The sequence below is a fragment of the Moschus berezovskii genome, chromosome 7, assembly GCF_049115385.1.
Source record: "Moschus berezovskii isolate FMDL1 chromosome 7, NW_MosBer_1.0, whole genome shotgun sequence".
In the NCBI taxonomy this organism is placed as follows: Eukaryota; Metazoa; Chordata; class Mammalia; order Artiodactyla; family Moschidae; genus Moschus; species Moschus berezovskii.
Window position 1 is genome coordinate 59183846 of NC_142466.1, and position 21573 is coordinate 59205418.

Below are 21573 nucleotides of genomic sequence, written 5' to 3' on the forward strand. Positions count from 1 at the left end.
GCTCCTTAGCTCTTGGCTTGCCAAAAAATATAGAGATGTCTCACCTACCACCTTCAGAACCATAATCCCAGAAGACTTGGTACTTCAGTTAGGGTAGAAATAAACCCTTTTTTTTTTGCTTTTTTTGGGGCCTTAATTTAATAGCTCTGTGATTCTCATACTGAAGATTTTGAATCATATATAGCTCTAACATCTGTAGCTTTAGCAATTTAAGTATTCTGATTTTCACATCATTCATTCAAGAGTCTTTTCCCTCCTGAGAACACGCTGTGTGTTGAGCCATGTACCAGAAGTTGGGAACAGACAGAGGCACCTCTGCCTCGTAGGAACTTATAGGCATGCAGGTGGGGACACAGACATTCAAAGAATAATTGCACTAATCCAGGTATGACTAAAGGTATATAATCTTAGGATTCTGTGAGATGATGTAATAAAGAAAGCTGACCAGGTCTGGGAGTTTGCAGGCTTCCTTCTTGTGGTGAGACCTAAAGGGTAAGGAAGAGAAAGCAAGGTGGGGGTTGCTGGTGGGGAACAGTGCTACAGGGAGAGGGTGTGTATCGGCACCACATGGTCCAGGAACTGAAGGAATTGCCCGCAAACGTGACTTGATGTGAGACAAGAGGAAGGCAGCACCCGATCCCACAGGCCCTGCAGGTCGAAGGTGGATCGTGCTCTTCACTCCATGAGTTAGGTAAAGCATGTAGACTGGTTCCTGGTACAGCATAAATGTTGATATGATGTTATTATTGTTTACTTTAAAAGCTATATTATTAGATAATATTAGATCTTACTATTTAAGAGAAAAGGGAAGCCACTCAAGGGTTTGGAGCAGGGGCATGACGTATGACAGTCAAATGTACATTTTATACTGAACTCTGGCCACTGTATATAAAAATAGGAGAGAGGAGTTTGGCGCAAGCAGTTGTGAGAAGCCCAGAAGCCAGTGTAGTTATTTAACAGACAGGATATCAGAGCAGACACTGTGGCTCATCCATCGCCTGGAGCTTGGTTTTGCCTGTAGCCCATGACTTCATAGGTACATAACTTGGAGGGTCTCTGTCACGTGAGATTGTATACGCATAAAATTACTTTTTCAGATGTCGTCTATCCAATTTGGAATGTTCAGTGGAGCCAACTGCTGAATCCAGTGCTTGGTCTGTTTTGAAAGACATTCACTATTGACTATTAAATAGCTTGGAGAATTTATCAGGAAGGCCAAGTTTAAGAAAAGGCCCCCAGAGCCACTACAGAATGGGCCGCCACCAGAGCAGCTGCCTCTGCTTCAGTGAGGCAGCTGAGGAGGGAGGAAGCTATCCTCTGATATCCCTGTAGTTCTCAAATCTCTTTCCAACTGACTGACAAAACAGGATGTGCAAATCAATGCCCAGAAAGCTAGCAACCAGGTACTAAGACCTCTACCACCACCATCGTTAAGAAACATAAGTGTCTCCAAGAGCATGCCTCACAATGCCATAGTCTGCCTTTTTTTGGTAGAACCTTAATCACATTCAGAACGCTGGTTGCATAGAACTAAGCTCTGCAGTATAGGAAGACTCCCTAGAAGGATGTTGGAATACATCTTGTGAGCCCATCCATGAGATGCACCATGAAACTTAACTAAATTTACCCCGACGTGAGAGAGTCAACAAAGGTATACATTTTATCACCTCACAATACCAGCTGTGTGCATTTGGACACTACTAGAGCCTCAACAGCCTCCTTTATCAAATTGGAGATAGTGATATTTGTCTTCAGAGGCTCTTAGGGAGATGAAGTTAAATAACAAGACATGACAGGCATTCAGTAATTGAAGCATCAGCCAATCAGTGAACACCATTCTGCAACCTATAGAGCAGTGGTCCCCAACCTTGATGGCAACAGGGCCTGGTTTCATGGAAGACAGTTTTTCCATAAACTGGGGGTGGTGATGGTTTCAGAATGATTCAAGAGCATTGTATTTACTGTGTACTTTGTTTCTATTATTACATCAGCTCCACCTCAGATCATCAGGCATTAGATCCCAAAAGTTAAGGACCCCTCTATTGAGGAAATGGAATCCCTTAAAGATGGATATTAAATAAAGATTACTGCTTAAAAGACTTAATGGCCCAAATAGATGTGGCCCTTGTATCTGTCCTATGGGATTGGATGAGCATATTTTCCCCTGGAAAAGTAGATGGGACTTGGTTGTGTACTGTTTCAGATATTTGTTTGTGTTTAAAAAAACAATGCATCCACATTCAGTTTGTCAAGTTTTTGTCTTGAAATACCCCATGCATATAAACACACATGTCCTCTAGATTCTCCCTTTTTCTCCTGAAAAAATTGGGTCATAATATATGCCTCTCTGCACCTATATTTATTTATTTACCCCCTACCTTGAAGATTAATCCATTTCAGTTCATGTAGAACCAATCACCCATTGATGGCAGCCAGTTGTTTGTCTTCTTTTGCTTTTACAAAATTTTCTCTGCCGAACATCCATTCTTGTTCATAGGTGACTATTATATCTGTAGAATTAATTTTAAGATGTAGAAAGGCTAAGTCAAAGGTTAAGTACTGTGTATAATTTTTTTGATATGACCAAATGACTCTCCAAATGCTTGTACCAGAGCTTTACCGATCCCGTATAAGCTGCATTTGTGCCTGCATCCTTGTCAACAGTGTATCATCAACCCTTTTGATTTTTGCCAGTGAAATAAGGGAGGTGATACCAGAGTAGATCAAGAGGAATCCTGACCAAGAGACAGAGGTGAGGGATTAATTTGAAGATAAGAGGTGAGAGAAGGTAGGATTTAAATTTCAATTTAGAAAGGAAACTCATAACCTTCTGCCACTTAACTGTGTGACAGGCAGTGACCTGACGAGGCAATGTACCTGCTGTTACATTCAATCTTTATAGCCATGTGAACTCATAAACACTGTCATCTCACATTTCACTCCGATGCCCATTCTCTCTCCACTACATTTCCTGTGTCCTTATTTCATAGTTGAGGAAACCAAGGCCCAAAGAGGTTAAGTGATGTATCCCAGATTTCAGCGAAGTTAAGTTAGGATAAAGTTTCCACTTTCCAGCTCCACGTACACTGCATTAAGCCAGGATTCTGGCCTGTACCATTGAAGCCACAAAGGATCTGAATATATTTTCAGGGTGTATTTCATCCACGGTTTAATAGTTGAGTCTAATTCAGTCGTTTCCTATAGTAGAAGAAATTGTGTAATAGTTGAGTGGACATGATCTTAAACACACTAATATTTTTCATGTTAGTAATAAATTCTTCCTCAGAGATTCTCTGTTCCTTTTCACAAAAACTACTATATTTATCCAAGGAGCATTCTTGACAGAAGCTCCATGAGATGAAAGCTCTAAGCTTCTTGGGATTTTAAGATTTTCTGATAAAGGATTAAGCAGCCCCTCCTGAATTCTACCCTTAGTCCTTTGGAATTTTAAAATTGGCCTGTAAATCCTTCTTAAAACACCCTTAGAGACTGGGACTGATACCTGTGCCCTATTCCTTATTGTTTTCTATCACTTCAGAGTTCAGGATCACTGAGATTAGAAGTGTTAGCCAGAATTTCCTCGTTTCCCACTTGTTTGCAGAGTCCAGGATCTCTTCTGTGTGTATCTGGGCGGTTTCCACTTGAATCAGAAGTGGGAGACTGCAGACATTCATATTTAATGAAGATAAGAAACATTCAATTAAAGCATGAAGTCCCAGTGAGGAGATGACTCTTAAATGGCACAGAAATTTGGTTAATCATCCCTGTTGGAAGGGTTGGACAATGTTTGAGAACGTGATGAAAAGATGGGAATAAAAATAAACCCTTTATCTGAAAAAGTAAGCTGAGTCAATGACTTCTGTTTTTTCAAATTAAGAAGGCCTAACTTTGGAATTGTCCTAATTGGAAAATATCCTGATCATAGTCATTCTTTTACAGTAGAGCAGTGGTGTTCTAGCAGTGGAGAAATAGACCCTTAATGTATTTGCCCAAAGCAAGGAAAGTATAAGTGTTAAAGAATGGAATCTGAGAGCTATAGTGATCTTAGATATGAACTAGCCTGAAGTCCAATTTTATAGACAATGAAACTGAGGCATAGTAAGTATATGCAATTTATTCAAGAAGACATTTTTAGTGACTGTAAGCCAAATCTAGAACCAAGCTCTCCTGCATTAGCTCATTGCATGATTTAATGTCCTTTATGTGACCCATATTTCATAATCTGCTGAAAGAATATGATTGTTTGGGATTCTGTTTGTTTTTTTAGAATGTACAGGGATTTATTTTTACAGCTATCCTAAACCTAATTGTTTTTAACTAAAGAAAGGGGTACATAAATGAGAAGACTAATCTGTTAAAGAAATAGTTAAGATAAGGGCAATTAAGCTATTTTCACACAGGAAACTTAGCTGATAAGACATGTAATCTTTTGTTTTAGAAATTCTGCTTTTAGTTTTGCAACACATGAATAAGGGCTATGTATTTATACTGTCTACTGAAGTCAGGAAACAAACTAGGTAGTGTTTTCTTTGCAAATGATAAACTGCTTAGGACTTGTTTCAAATTAATGATATAAGTAATCTAACAAGGTCTTTCATTGTACATTTATCAGAGCAAACAAAATGCAATGTGTTTTTATAACCAGATAGCTATTCGATTTTTTTCCCCCCACATTTGGATATAGATTGATATAGAATTACTTAAAATGCTGCATATAAATGAAACATTAAAAAGGAGGTAGGGAGAGCCTAGGCTGCCCCGTTACAATCTTTAGTTCTGCAGTCACTGCCTCAAGGACACTCATTTCATATCACATGTCCTTCCTTTGAAAAGTGATCACCAAGGTTCAAGTAACATTTAAGCGTGGCCAGCAACTGCATAATTTACGGACTTTTTTTTTTTTTTTTGGTTTAGTGTTCTTATTTTAATGACAAACCAGGAAAACGAAGATTTTTCATATATTAACTCTCTTTTGTTCCTTCCCTCCTACCTTTGCAGATCGGGGCCCTGAAGGATTACTACCACTTCTATCACAGCAGGACGATTAAAAGGTCAGTTCTCTCAAGCAGAGGAACCCACAGTTTCATTTCAATGGAACCAAAGGTAAGAAGAACCAGTTGGGTGGGGACCAAGAGATAGATCTTCTGCATTTTTCATTGGTAATCTCACACTAGGAGCTGGTAACTAGCACGAAGTCTTAAATTTCAAGAGCGATCATACTATCCAGTATCTTTGTTTCCTTTTTCAGACCAAAAATAGACAATGGTTTGATTTGTTATTGAAGTGCCTGTGTCATCCTAGTTGGAGAACAGCCCAGGGCTATCAGAAGTAGGAATTGGCATAGAGAAATGAAAAGGGAGTATATGTGAGGGCAGATAGGGATGTATTCAGAACTAGTGAAGTGTTAAGGAGACCATACCTTCTGCGTATTTGCTGAAGTTCTATCTGAGCTCCATAGAGGGGTCTCTTCCAGAAGCTTCCGGTCACTGTGATCCTTGCAGTTTCAGTTGGCATTAATACAGTCAATCCATTGGGAGCCCAAAGACCAGACCATGGCCAAGACCATGTCTGAGACAGGAGGAATTCTGAGCACAGGATGGATAGAAGCTGGCTGCTTCTCTTGGGGGCTCATCAGAGATCTTTCTTACACGTTGTCTTGAACCCAATCCTTTTGGGCTGTACAGAAAGCATAATCCTAGGGGAAGCTAGGAGGACATCTGTGTCTATGTCTAGATTCTCCCAGTCCATGTTGGTGGCAGTTCAGCTTTGAAATGAGAGATAGTAAGTGGTGGGCTTGTATTAGGGACAAACAGGCTAGTTAACTGGCAACTAAAGCTCTGGGGATGAGTTAACTGTCTGTCCTTATTAAGCTGGAGGAAGGGATTGTCTCTGACAGAGAACCACTTGGCCTCCCAGATATGGCAAGTAAGAGAAAGAGAGGACAGGGGCACCAACCTGGTCATCTGTGGGCTCATGTTTGTTATTTACTCATTAGGAAGCGTTGCTTTTTCCTCATTATGATTAGGGTTTACTGTGTGAGCTCATTTTCAAATAAATTGGTCAGCAAGTCCCTACCAGTGAGCATAACAATTTCACCTAGAGATTCCTCGAAAATTATATTCCTTATTAAAGCAACAAGGTCCCTATTTGAATTAATATGCAAATCAGGTTTGCAGTTTGGAGTCCTGCCCTCGGTTATGTGCCACAGTTTGCCTTGTTTAATTTTTTTCTGGAATATTATCACACAGTGTTCATGATTGTAAAGTTATATCTTGGTGGTTAGAAAAAACACTTTTGTCATAGGGCCCAATTTTCCATGGGTTAGAGGAACATCCCCTGATACTTAATACTCTGGCAGCCTGTGGATTATATAAATATATATATTTCCCCTTCATCTCTATTCAGAATTAAATGTTACTGGAAAAGCAATCTGTTAGGACATTCTTGAATTAGCAAAGTTTTTGAAGCGGAGTCACGTTTTTCATCTGTTAACTTTTCCAAAGCTTTCTTGAACTTCAATAATTTAAATGATTTTAATTTCAGACCTCATGTGCATAGTCAATGTGAATTTGAAAATCCAAGTACTGGTTGGTTTGGGAGGTTAGAACAGGAGAAAACATAGAGCTGTTTCAATCCTTAATGTTTTCTTGGGGATGCTCAATCTTCCCTTCTTATCTCAATGTATCAGATTGCGCGTGCAGGACCCAGCAGAGACCTGGGATGCTGGGACACATAGTGCTCGGTGTGTTCATCCTTCCCCACCCAGGGCAGAGAAGCAGGGCAGGTTCATGCCAGCCTCAGGCTACATGCTCAGTTCCTCTTCCTCCTCAGCGCAAGAAATAGCCCAGGGTAGGACTGTACCTTCCTCCTCGTTCTGACATGCCTGCCCCTCTTTCCCACCCCGCTGTTTATACAAGAGATGCCACAGTTCTACCAACTTTGCAGGTGAAGGGCCCCAAATGAGCAATTGCCCACAGTTTGTTGCAGATATTTCTTAAAGTCTGATCATTCCTTCAGTTGGTCATTTCTTGAGCCTCTGGGGTATGCCAGCCCCTGTGTTAGGCTTTGAGGATTTGTGGGTAGGGTGATCCCCTTAGCGAGCTTGCTGCAGCCTCCCACAGTAGCTTTCAGATGTAGCTTTTTTAAATTACAAGATGTTACAGTGCTTCTCAGTGTTGGGGATGGAGGAGCAAAGGAGATGGGGTCTACTATATTCTTCCTCCTTCTCAGTTTCCTCCTCAAAAAGCTCAGGCCTGCTTAGGTTAAGTTTCCTTTTTAATTAAAAAAAAAAAAAAAAAAACAACTTTATTACAGAGAAGTTGCAAAAGCATCATGAAGAATTCCTATATTTGCTTTCCAGATTCCCCAAATGTTAACCTTTTTTACATTTTATCATGCTTAGTTGATCATTTTTTCTCTCTCTCCTCTCTATACACGTGCAGTCACAGGTACATATATAAGTTTCTTTTTGAAAATTTGGGTGCAAATTGCAGACACAATGCCCCTTTAAATACTTTACTGTGTATTTACTAAAACCATGGACATTTTTGACACATAACCGGATGTACATTGGCTCACACTTTGCTAAAATCTGGATATTAACATTGATTCAGTATTGCTATCTCGTTTACAGATTTTATTCATATCTTGCCAGTTGTCTCTTTTCTGAGCCAGGAGCACATCAGTTGTCATGTTCCCCAAGCCCTCTCGGTATAAACACTGTCATACTTTCATCTTCTTTTTTGTTTTCTTTTTCCTTCCTTTCCCTTCTCTTCCCCTCTCTTTTCTTTCACGATCTAGAACTTCTGCAGAGTGCTGACCAATTATTTTGGCGAATCTCTCAAGTTGGGCTTGTCTGATTGATTGTGATTAGATTCAGGCTTGGCAAGAACCCGAGAAGTGCTGTGTTCTTCCCAGTGTATCAGATCAGGAGGTACATGGCATTGATGTGTTTCATTACCCTTGATTTTAACTTTGGTTACTTGATGAAGGTGGTGTCTGCCAGTTTTTTTTTTTATTTTAAAAATAAAGTTTTCCTCCCACCTAATTAATAACTGTTTTGTGGGAAAAAAACTTGGAGACTGTGTAAATTTCTATTGGCTGACTTTATATTTTTTCACTCCCAGCAGACCTCATGGGGAGTATAAAGTGTCAATGTGACTTGCTTTCTAGGCAGATCTCCTTTTCTTTAATCTTGGGTGTGTGTGTGGTGGGTGCTTTGTGTGCCAGAGTTGGAAGCACTTTTATGATTAGGGGATGGACCATGGGAAATGGCTTGGTGGAAAACATTGGTGATGCATAAAGTTATTTTTGTTCATCATAGTCTCCAGAATAGGAAAACACACATGGGTGAATTGCAAGGAATACATACACTCAACAGATCCTAGCATTTACTTGCGGGAGTAAATTGCATGGCTCCTTCTTCTCCCTGCTATTGTTTTTACTTAGAGGGTTCTAAAGAAGGATATGCAAAAGTAGCAATGTTATAAGAATAACCCTCTTGGTGCTAAGAAAATGCTGTGGTCAGTTAGGGCACAGGAGCGCAGAGAACAATAATAGACTGGATTCCCATATGTTAAAAGTATGTTATGATTAGCTTTCAAATGACAGGGATCCACAGACTTCTAAGATAGCATTGCTACACAATAATAACACAGTTCGGCGAAAAGTGTTGGTACAGTGTTACAGCAGTTGGAAGGGTGAGTCTTATAATGTTCTTGACTCACCAACTTTTCTCCAAGAGACCTAGGTTAAATTTGAGAAACAGCAGTCTTGAGTTTACATTCCCAGAAGCCTCTCATTAATCTGCTTAGAAATCTTTGCCAGCTCTGTGGCATTTTGGTCAAAGAGGGCGTTATCTATAGGAGCTCTTGGGAATAAAAGTTCTTTACAGCTCTTTAGCAAAATCCCATGGATGGAGGAGCCTGGTAGGCTGCAGTCCATGGGGTCGCTAAGGGTCGGACACGACTGAGCGACTTCACTTTCACTTTTCACTTTCACACATTGGAGAAGGAAATGGCAACCCACTCCAGTGTTCTTGCCTGGAGAATCCCAGGGACGGGGGACCCTGGTGGGATTGTGTCTATGGGGTCACACAGAGTCGGACACGACTGAAGTGACGCAGCAACAGCAGCAGCTGCCCATGAAGATACAGGCGGGGGCAGAGGAGATACTTTTCTTTCATTCTTCTCCTCCTTCCCCAGAACAGAAAGTCAGAATCCTACATTTCCCATTAGAGCAGACTTTTAAAAACAAAAATATAAACTGTTACTCAGTGAACCCCCATGACCTCTCCATGTGTAGTTAATATACAAACACAACTTCTGTCTTTGCCCATTAGACTTTATCTTGAAGATATTGGCCTTTCAGTCTTTTATCTTTTCTAATCCCTTTTCTGTCTTCAAATATAAAGATCAATTTTTATCCAAATCTAGGATAGTATTTGGAGAAGGCAATGGCAACCCACTCCAGTACTCTCGCCTGGAAAATCCCATGGGCGAAGGAGCCTGGTAGGCTGCAGTCCATGGGGTCGTGAAGAGTTGGACACGACTGAGCGACTTCACTTTCACTTTCATGCATTGGAGAAAGAAATGGCAACCCACTCCAGTGTTCTTGCGTGGAGAATCCCAGGGATGGGGGAGCCTGGTGGGCTGCTGTCTATGGGGTCCCACAGAGTTGGACACGACTGAAGCGACTTAGCAGCAACAGCATCATAGGCTCCTTAGAGTAAGATTTCTCTCTTTCTTATTCAATAGCTGGCATACCATTCATCATATTCCTATGAGGATCATTTTCAGATCTGTTAAACATGCCCAATGACAGAAAGCTGAGTAATGGACAAGGCAAACATTTCTATAATTGAAGAGATTTAACGCGTTGAGCTAAAATCTGCTTGTCTGTAACTTCTACCTATAGGATCTATTTTTACCTTCTAGATTTATACATAACAGCTCTTTATATATTTGGAGCCCCTCACTTAGTCATATAGAACTGCAATTGGTCCTCTATTGGTGTGACCCAGAATTAAGTTCAAAGCTTTAGCCTATAGAGAAATTGCTCATTTGTTACATTTGTACATAAGCCATTTCCTCTGAAGGGAATTTTAGAGCAGGACATTCAAACTTTGTACAATGACAGCTAAAGGAGTGTAGGAAAAATACAAAAAGGGAGAATGAAGTAATTAGAGATAGTTGGCAAGATCAGATGAAATCAAACCTGTGAAGAAGAAAGGTAAGTTCAAATTCCTTGCTAATCCCGGTTGGGACCAATTGTATCCAGGATTTGATTTTCAGATGATAGGAATTTTTCTTTTTGCCTCAAGGGTGAAGACCATGTGATGTCCCAGTTCATTTCACTACCCTCTTCCCCTCTAAGTGTCTATATGCTTGTTCTCTGGGTCTGTGTCTCTATTTCTGTTTTGCAGACAAGATCATCTATACCATTTTTCTAGATTCCACATATATGCATTAATATATGATATTTGTTTTGCTCTTTCTGACTTATTTCACTCTGTATGACAGTTTCTAGGTCCATCCACATCTTTGCAAATGATCCAATTTTGTTCCTTCTTATGGCTGAGTAATATTCCATTGTGTGTGGAATCCTTCTTTTCTGGATTTCTCATGAGAACCTGCTGTATAGCTCAGGGAGCTGTATGCAGTGCTCTCTGGTGACCTAAATGGGAAGGAAATCCAGAAAAGAAGGGATGTATGTATACATGACCTTCCCAGGTGGCACTAGAGGTAAAGAACCCATTTGCCAATGCAGGAGACATAAGAGATGCAGGTTTGATCCCTGGATCGGGAAGGTCCCCTAGACGAGGGCATGGCAACCCCCTCCAGTATCCTTGCCTGGAGAATCCATGGATAGAGGAGCCTGGTGGTCTGCAGTCCATGGGGTTGCAAAGATTGGGGTGCAGCTGAGCGACTTAGCACTTTTGCACATGTATACATATAGCTGATGCACTTTGCTGTACAGCAGAAATGAATATAACATTGTAAAGCAATTGTGCGTGTGTTTGTGCTACTGCTGCTGCTGCTGCTAAGTCACTTCAGTCGTGTCCGACTCTGTGTGACCCCATAGACGGAAGCCCACCAGGCTCCCCCGTCCTTGGGATTCTCCAGGCAAGAACACTGGAGTGAGTTGCCATTTCCTTCTCCAATGTGTGAAAGTGAAAAGTGAAAGTGAAGTTGCTCAGTCGTGTCCGACCCTTAGCGACCCCACGGACTTCAGCCTACCAGGCTCCTCCATCCATGGGATTTTCTAGGCAAGAGTACTGGAGTGGCTTGCCATTGCCTTCTCCGGTGTATGTGCTATATTCCAATAAAAGCTAATTTTAAAAAGGCCATGTGATGGAGTAAAATGAGCATACAAGAGTACTTTGTTGTACATAGTGGTCATGTTCCTGAAAAGTTGTATACATCTATTTATCAGGCAAACCCCATTTCCCATGGATTCACTTTATAATTTCAGAATCAGTTTATCTTCCCAGTAGATCACTGATCTATGGAGACAACCAGTGCATTAGTTTACTCTTTCTTAACTCTGAAGCAAACCATTTATAAGTTGTTTGCACACACCTGATCTGCCCAGGGGACCTTTGAAAGTAAAGAAACCTTATTCAGTTAGAAGTAGATGTTCAGCAGTGTCTGCGTTCCATCTTGCCCTATTCCCAGGGATGCACCACAGCTTTGCCTCTTCCACATTCCTTCTACCCTGAGTACAAGTGCTTCCTGTTCCGACTGCTGCCCCACTTCCTCTCACCTCACGTACCCTCATTGCAACTGGGGCTCCCCTGGACTGTTTTCTCTGGTAGGTTAGTTTTCTGCTCTCTGGTCTTAAATTGATGCTAACTTCATGATTTCACTTTGTTCTGTGAAGTGCAGTTTTATAACAGCATTCCTGGGCTTGTGCTCAGTGACTGTGTGGGCAGATTCTGGGTATGTTCAGTTTGGAGAGAGGGTCAGTCTCCTCTGGGGCAGGAACCTGAGGCTGTGTGTTCTCAGCATGTGTCATAACCCTAATGACTGCACAGTTGCCTCACAGGATCTCACCAGTGAATGGAAGTAGTTACCAGGTATCTTGAGAATGCCTTGTGTTCTTCTGGAAGCAGTGTGGACTTGGGTCTGATGATAAGCAGAAAGGATGTGGATGTAGTGCTCAACAGGCATGTTGGGGGGCTCTCTTGTTCTGGATGACCTTCTTTAACCACCTTTCACCAGTTATGAAATGTGACTGCTATGGCAAATTCCTCGCTTCAGATTTTGATAGCATTTCTGGGCCTTTGCAAACACCACTAGACTGTGTAGACTCCTGGGAGAAGCATTTCAGCTGTAAGTTTGCATCCTGTGATGAAGGTATAATGGCAGGATGGTTGGGAGTTTGGAGAGACAGAAGGAGTGTGTGGGTACAGATGCCACTAAGTCCTCCACCTTCCCTTCTTTTCTGTCTTGTTTTCCTATCTCCTAGATGTCTGAATGATCAGAAACCAGAGAGTCAGATTGTACACTGCTAGGTTCTCTAATGGGAAAGTTTGGGTCATTACCCAAATCCCTTATAGACAGGAGTGAATTCAAAAAGTAGTTTTTTAAGCTACTTTGGAAAAGTTGCAAATCTTTATTAGGGAGCACTTGGCAGCATTTCATTTTGAAAGTTGTAAACTCACATGCCCACAGTGGATGGGAGATAAGAAAAAAGTATGATGGGCCAGATGGAAAATCACTGGGCATAGGACAGAGGGGAGAGCCTCTGCCATGTGGGTGGGAGTAGCCACTGCCCAGCAGCATCATGTTGGCGAGCTGGCCCGGGCTTGCCACTTCAGAACCGGCAAGTCTGGACTTTCACAGGACATTTCTCAATTTGAAATGTTGGCCAATGATTCAAAAGTTTAAACATATTCATGGGGCCCACAAAAATGCATCCGAAGGGCACCCCAGGTTGTGATCCCTGAGATGGGCAAGGTGGGAAGGCAGGTGCCAGCACCTTCATAATTTGGCCTCGGTCTTACCCTGACCTGCACACTGGTTTTGGCGTGTCAGTCACACTCCCCTGGGTGGATCAAGCATGATTTTTCTCTATGTCTTAGTCTGCAAACAAAAATTTCAAGATTTTTAAGTATAAATAATAGGCTCAGGGCCCTTGAGTTTTGAGGAAGAGGCTGCTGCAGGTGAGGACACAGTGGTGGTGGTGGTGTGGGGAATGTTCATTCTAGCTCTTCTTATGTTTTTGACCAGTTTTCCACTGACAACAGTCTCAACAGGAAATGAAGCCTGGAGGAAACAGGATAAGTTGAAGAAAAGAACAAACAACAAATAAAGTAATGACCGTGTAAAAATAGGAAGAGGAATTAGATAGGATGGGGTAGGGTAGATTATGGATTTTTGCCACTTCAGTCACTTGAAGGAAAGGTCAGATGTAAAATCTTTATTATTTTCTTAGTTTATGTAGTATTTCTAAGGTATCAGCTTCTACAACAGGGGATGATGAAATGAAAATGAAAACAACATTCTGAATTTCTAGATAGGTCTGATCTTAGTTCAGATTACTTAGGACAAGATATCATAGACTAGGTAGCTTGTAAACAACAGAAATTTATTTCTTCTTGCCCTATAGGCTGGGAAGTTCAAGGTGATGAACTTGATCAAGTTCAAGATCAAGGTGCTGGCAGATTTCCTGTCTGGCGAGAGCCCACTTCCTGGTTCATAGACAGTCATCCTCTTACTGTAATATCACCTGGCAGAATAGGCAAGGGAGCACTTTGGGATCTCTTTTATAACAGCACTAATCCCATTTATGGGCTTCCCTGGTGGCTCAGAGGTTAAAGCGTCTGCCTCCAATGCGGGAGACCCGGGTTCGATCCCTGGGTCTGGAAGATCCCCTGGAGAAGGAAATGGTAACCCACTCCAGCATCCTTGCCTGGAGAATCCCATGGACGGAGAAGCCTGGTAGGCTACAGTCCAAGGGGTCGCAAAGAGTCAGACACGACTGAGCGACTGAACGGAACGAATCCCATTTATAGGAGCTCCACCCTCATGACCTAATTACCTTCCAAAGGCCAGACCTCTAGATACCATCACGTTAAGTATTAGGTTTCAACATATGAATTTTGCAGAAACACAAACGTTTGGTCTGTAACATGACTTAAGAAGAGAACTTTAGAGTCACAGATTCTGTTGAACTCTTGGGCAAGTTAGGATATAATAAGTAAGCAATAAGCGAAAACAGCAAAAAAACAACAAAAGCTAGCAACAACAACAAAACTCAAAGCTGTTTTATTTTTCTGACTTTGAAGAGAAACATACTGATTTATGTATTTATTTTAATGAATGCGAGAGTAAATAAGAGATCCAATTAAAACATCACCATTGAAAAGGCATGATTTGTTAAAAAAGCACTTGTGAATTTTGTTTCTGTGCTCCGTTCTACCAAATGTCAGTCAATTCTTTTGACATAAAAAAGAGGCAATATGGTACAGCAGAAAGAACCTTTGGATTCTTATTCTTGCTCTGATCTCTGGGGAGTGAGCACTTAATTTCCTCTGACCATTGATTCTCCCCTCATTTGAAGACTCACCTTTGTTCATGCATGTACTCAGGGAAATATTGATGTATAGTACAGTATAATGAGTTGTACATATAAGAAAAGATCAAAACATAGGTTAAATTCTTATAATAAAATAGTAAGTTCTCCGTTAAAATGGTGTTATAAATCTATACATACTTGTAAGGAAAAATCCTGAAAATAATATGTAAAGTAAAAAAAAAAAAAAACGGTATAGAAGGGCCTATCCTGTTTATGTTTTATGTTTAAAAACAAACAAAAAGACCTGTGCATATGTGTGTGTAGTTATATGCAGCGTAGCTTTGGAAGGAAACACAAACACACAAAAATAACTCAATAACTTCCACACTGTATGACTTTTAAAAAACTGTTTCTACTGACCCTGTTTTTGTTGATATCAACAATGCTTTGATATTTCGTATCTGGTGAATTCATTTCTTTTCTCATCTGCCTGTATCTTTCACTTGATGTGGTGATTGATCATTTGCTCCTTCTTGAAAAAGAACTCTGTTTCCTGAGATCATGTCTCCCAGTTTTTTCCTTGCCTGTCCTGTACCTTCAGTCTTTGTGGATGGTTCTCCACCACCTCACCTATAAATTTTAGAGAGCTCAGTGCTCAGCTTTATGCTGGTGTCCTTGCTTCTAATTTATATCTCCTTCTCTCACCTCCCTGACATCTCCAATTAGATATCTAGTAAGCATCAAAACCATTATATGACATATACAATACTTTTAATTTCTATCCATCACCATGGCACTTTTCCTTTCAAGTAAATGGCACCATAATTTATCTGGATATCCTAGCCAAAAATAGAGCAATCTATTCATGATTCTCCCTCTTTTCCTCATTTCCCCTCTTGGAACCAGTAAGAGATCCTGCTGGCTCCACCACTAAAATTTATCCTGAAGCTGTGAATCTGGGCTTTCCTTTCCTGCACTGCCACCAGCCTGATTAACCCACCCTTGTCTTTGACTTGGACCACAGCAATTGCTTCCACTTCCACTCTTGTTCTTCTGCAGTCATCCTCCACAGAGAGTAAACTTCTTAAACTGTACAGAGATCAAGTCTTATAAAGACTTTCCATGGACTTTGGAATAAAATCCTTTTTCTTAATGATCTTTCAGGGCCATCATGATCTGGCCTCTTCCTACCTCCATGAGCTAGGCTTTGAAATGCCTCTTTCTTGTTTATCACTTGCAGTCACATTGACCTCTTTCTATAAACACCAAACTCTTTCCCTTTGGCTGGAACAAATTTCCTTTGGTCTTTGCATGAAGGTTTCTTCTCACCATTCACATATCAAAGCAAATGTCACCTACTTTGAAGAACCTTCAGGAATCATCCTTGCTAATGTACATCCTTAAGCTCATCTGCCCAGCTCCTGTCTAGCTTTCCATATTAATTTTCTCTTTGATACCTATCTGAATTTGAAACCATATTGTTTCTTTATTTGATTATTGTGGGTTTTCCTTTCCAGGATAAGAGTCAGTAAGGGCAGGAGCCCCATCTAATTAACTGTGGTATACCCTTGACCTGGAGTAATATCAATAGGAGAATAAATGAATGAATAAGTGATATTTACAAATTAACTTTTACAGGAAAATAAATGATGGAGGAAATAATAAATGGGACTATAACTTTCTCTGTTTGCTTAGAACTCATCATTTTATGGTGATATACACAGTACTATCTCATTTTTGGACAGCTAGTTGGAGAGACTGTTTCATGAAATGAAAGAAGTATTGAATAGAGTTGGGATATTTGGATTCTGGTCTTAGCAATTCTCCTAGCTCAACTTGCTATTAGCAGGTCACTCCTCACTGGGCTTATTTCACTTGTAAAATCATGGAGCAGGTGATCTATTTTCTGACTTTCATTCCGAGCCATTAATTACCATCTTGAACCAATGTCACTTGTGATTTTGCTATTGGTCCACATTGCCCATCAAATGTTCCCTTTTCATATTTCTTGTTCTAATGTCTTTCCAAACTTCCTCCTCTTTCTCTCAGTACTTAGAATATTTCTTAGCACATTCAGCTCTCCCCCGGACCCTGTTCTACCCAAAAGAGTAAGTTTTGCAATTAGACTTGAGAATAATCTGGTTAGTCTTGAGACAGATACAGACCTTACCTATTCAGGAATGCATATGATAAATGAGGAACAAGTAACATTGCCTCTTTGTTTTCACAGTACCTGTCTCTCACTGATACGAAAGTATGATAAAAAGAATGGTAATTATTATTACTGATGCTCATGAATTCCAAAAGGCAGTTTTGTATAGCAAGACATAGTTAACACAAGTTCTTCTAAGGAATTTAATGTTTTATATGGTTTTTGGAGAAATAATACCTTCTGAACAGACAACAACAAAGGACAAATTTTTAAAAGCTTGCCGTGGAAATTAGAAATATATTGGGAGGGTAGTGAGAATGGTAGGTAGGAAGTAGAAATAGAAGAGGCCAAAAATAAAATCAGATTGAGTAAGGGTGGACACAGTTCATGGCAACTGTTGGTGGAATGTAGGTTCTTTAATCTGTTGACAAAGCTAAACAAGTGTTTTCAGGTTTGAGTTTTCAAGCTTAGGCAGTGATCCCACACCCCAGAAATAAAAATGGCAAAAGGCAAGCAGAGTGAGCAGATGGAGGGCAGGCCTGTGTCTTAGTGCAAATTTACTTGGCCCCAGCTCAAGGTCAGCCTTTGCTCTACAAAGAATGTTCCAGTAATGTCCCTCAAGATATGGACAAGCTTTGCAGACTTACTCTTTGGACCAGCAGGAAGCCCCTTTTCAGATCCATCTATTCACAAAGAGAATATGAGAAAGATGGAGACTCTATGGAGACTTGGGGAAAAAAATGGGGTCATTACTCAATACAGGGAAAACTGAATTCTCCCAGAAATGAGATAGCATGAGAGGACTGTCTGGAGTTCAGCCATTCTTTCATTTACTTTCTCCAGGTATAATTTTGAGAGCTTATCTTGTGCAAAATACTGGGCTAGACACCAGAGCTTTTTCCCTGTGGAGCTTACCCATGGAGCTTGCTACTGCTGTCACTTCAGTCGTGTCCAACTCTGTGTGACCCCATAGATGGAAGCCCACCAGGCTCCCCTGTCCCTGGGATTCTCCAGGCAAGAACACTGGAGTGGGTTGCCATTTCCTTCTCCAATGTGTGAAAGTGAAAACTGAAAGTGAAGTCGCTCAGTCGTGTCTGACCCTTAGCGACCCCATGGACTGCAGCCTACCAGGCTCCTCCATCCATGGGATTTTCCAGGCAATAGTACTGGAATGGCTTGGGTTGGTCATAACTTTCCTTCCAAGGAGTAAGCGTCTTTTAATTTCATAGCTGCAATCTTTAGGCTTTGGCCACTTGGGATTGAGAAGTCGAGCTTTGATTGCATCGTCCAGTGCCTTGTCATACTGCTGGATTTTCATATAGGCTGCAGATCTATTGCTGTATAAGATACAGTTCTGAGGGTCAACAGCCAGGGCTTCATTGTACAGAACAATAGCTGTGTGGAAATCTCCATCATGACAGGCCTGATTACTCTGACGAACTTTCTCAACAAATTCAGCTTTGCTCAGCACTGGTCCATCAGGACTTCTCCGGCCAATAGTCTTAGCACCAAAGAGAGGAATCGGAGCCGGCGCCGGCGGCGACTCGGGCTACCGCCGTCTATGACTCTGTGCCGGGGTCGACCCCGGGGTGGGCTCAGGAGCGGGCGGCGGCGACTGCTCCATCCCGGCGGGGCACGGGCCGCGTCCGCCTCTAGCTAACAGGCCCGCCAGCTAGGCGCGCGCGCCGCTCCCGCGCGCCATGTTCCCGCCGTGCCGCGCACCGCCGTGGCGTCTCCCATGGAGTAAACCTCAAGTCCAGGCCAGAAGCCAGAAAACCCAGTTCTCAGCATTAGTTCCTGTCCTCAAATAGAATTCTGACAACACTGGAAAACTGAGACTTTTGATACTTTTTGGGGTTTGGTTTTGATTTTTTGGCTAAACTATGTGGCATGTCAGGTCCTAGTTCCATGCGGGATCCTTGTTACCTGACCCGGGCTCAAACCTGTGCCCCCATACATTGGAAGCACAGTGTCTTCACCACTGGATCACCAGGGAAGTTCCCTTTAATAAAGTTTTAAAAGCTTTTCACGAACACTTGCAAGTTTGTATTTATATTTAGGCTTCCAAATAACAGAATATACTGTTAATACCAGCATGTCCCAAATATTGTATGGGCCATACTTCTATTAAAAAAATATGTTTTCACCTGAAATGGAAAGTTAACCGAGTGTTCTCTGTTATTATTTTGTATGTCTGACAATTCTAATTTATAGTCAAATCCTTTTGAGATTACAGTTATGAAAAAGCATACTGATACTGAGACATTAGTACATGTAACTACCGTAAGGCACAGCAAAGGATAAAATGGATCAAAACCGCCTTCTCCCATGACCACAGTAAATCAGGAGATTTCCCATGTTTCCTATGTCATGAAGTGTTCATTATCATTATATAAGAACCTGCTTAGAGTAACCATCATTTATTTACCATATATGTATGTTGGGACATTTAGATTGATTCCCTAGCTTATAGTAATGCCATTAAAGTTCCCCTGTCCCCACCCATGTTAATTGCTTCTTTGTTGTTTGGTAGCAAATCTCTTTCAGCCCCTAGTAAAACGTTTTGCAAACTGTTCTTGATTCCAAGAGACAAAGCCAGTTTTCTCTCTGGCTGAGCTCTGTATACCTGACCTCTGTGTGTGTGTGTGTGTGAGGGGAGGGTGGGTCACGACAGCTAACCTGAGAGCTGCCACAACAAGGGCATTTGAAATGAAAGCATCTATTTATCAGCCTTCTGATCAGCTGTGCAGATTTGCAGATTTTGTAGATTTTAAAGCAGTGTCATTGCAACAGTGCTCCTTCACAAGAGAAAGTTCCAGCTCCTTAGACATGAGTGCTAACCAGTCGTTGTTATTAACTGATAGGAACAGGTTGGAAGTCCAACCTGGAACAGAACCTGAGACTGCTAAATTACCCCTGAGAGGGCAAAGGCTCCTGTGAGGCTCTAAAGGAAGATAACAAGATGAATCACTAGTACAGGAAGCTAGACTCTTCCAATTCCTTGACGCTCCAGCTCCACCTTTGAGGGGCATTGAGATTATCTCACTGGGAATAAAATTTAGAGTGTTTCTCCCTTTTGCATCAGTTCTAGCATCTTGCATATGAGTTAATAACAGTGGTAGGGAATTAGGAAGCCATTCTTTAAGAGTCAATTTTCTCTTATCAGAAGTGTAAGTAGAGCCCATGTTTAGCCTTGTGTGTCTAATTCAAATTTATAGTTGAGCAAACTGTGAAGTGACAGGCACAGCTCTCTGTATTTGTGGCATAATTTACAAGTTTTGAATCTGATACATTACATGACTAGAAAGGATAGTCATGGGAAAAATGGTACCTAACAGCTTTTTGAGAGCTAATGGGATATGTTTTTATTAAATCCTTTAAAATCTTCACTGTGTTATGTATATATTTTAATTCTTTATAATTGGTTTTCCCTTTTCATTATGATTTTCAAACATACAGCAAAATTAAAGAATTTAAAGTGATCACCATTATACTTGCTGTCTAGAGTCCACCATTAGCATTTACATGCTTTTTTTAATCTCCTATCTATGTACTTATCCATCTTTACTCATCTGTTAGTCCATTTAATTTGCATATCTATGCACCTGTCTGTGATCATTTATCCATTTATCTGTCTGGTTTTTGATGTATTTAAAAATAAATTGCAAGCATCGGTCCATTCCCTTTCAAGTACTTCAGCATGCATGTCATTAATATATTTGCTTTCTGATTTTTTTTTTTAATGTAAACTTCATGTACAGTGAAACTCACAAATGTTAAATGTATAGTCTTGGAGATCTGACAAATGCATACATATGTGCAGCCTAAAACCCTTTCAGGATGTAGATTGTTCCCATCAACCCCCAAGCCTCTTCCCCAGTCACTAGTCTCCCTCCCGAAGAAAATCACTGTTTAATTTTTTCCCACCATAAATTGATTTTTTTTTAAATTAAAGCCTAATTTACAGAGTAAAATTTGTCCTTTTTAGTGTACAGTTCTGTTGATTTTGATAAAAGTAGACAACTGTGTAACCACCACCATAATATATAGATCTGTCCCATCACCACTGGAAATACTTCTGCATCGTTTATAGTCATCCCCCTCCTCCACACCCAGCTTCTGGCAACCACTGATCTGTTTTCCATCCCTGCTGCTGCTGCTGCGTCGCTTCAGTCGTGTCCGACTCTGTGCGACCCCATAGACGGCAGCCGACTAGGCTCCGCCGTCCCTGGGATTCTCCAGGCAAGAACACTGGAGTGGGTTGCCATTTCCTTCCCCAATGTGTGAAAGTGAAAAGTGAAAGTGAAGTCGCTCAGTCGTGTCCGACTAGTAGCGACCCCATGGACTGCAGCCTACCAGGCTCCTCTGTCCATGCGATTTTCTAGGCAAGAGTACTGGAGTGGCTTGCCATTTCCATCCCTAGTCTTGCCTTTTCTAGAATGTCATATGAATGGATTAAAGTAGTTTGTAGCCTTTGAGTCTGGATTCTTTCACCTGGTAGAGTGCATTTTAGATTTCATGTACAAGGTTGTGTGTGTATCAGTGGTTTGTTCCTTTTTATTGCTGAAAGAAAAGTGTTAGTCACTCAGTCATGTTCAACTTTTTGGGACCCCACGGACTATAGCCCACCAGGCTCCTCTGTCCATGTAATTCTCAAGGCAAGAATACTGGAATGTGTTGTCATTTCCTTCCCAAGGGGATTTTCTCCACCCAGGGCTCAAACCCAGGTCTCCTACATCGCAAGCAAATTCTTTACCATCTGAGTCACCAGGGAAGCTCTTTTATTGTTGAGTAGTATTCTATTGTGTGGCTAGACCACAGTTTATCCATTCACTGGTTGAAGGATATTTGGTTCATATCAGATTTTGGCAAATATGTATAAAGCTGCAATACACCAAGTG

The 21573-nt window shown here is 41.1% G+C and overlaps 1 protein-coding gene across 3 annotated transcripts in view; it reads left to right on the plus strand.

Moving 5' to 3' along the window:
• Positions 1 to 21573, plus strand: part of PCSK5 (proprotein convertase subtilisin/kexin type 5) — a 507981-nt gene that overhangs the window by 40853 nt on the left and 445555 nt on the right. For all 3 annotated transcript variants that reach the window (XM_055426904.2, XM_088837941.1, XM_088837942.1), the window contains exon 2: positions 4999 to 5103. In XM_055426904.2, the coding sequence (XP_055282879.2) occupies positions 4999 to 5103 (105 nt within the window). The remainder of the gene's footprint in view (positions 1 to 4998; positions 5104 to 21573) is intronic.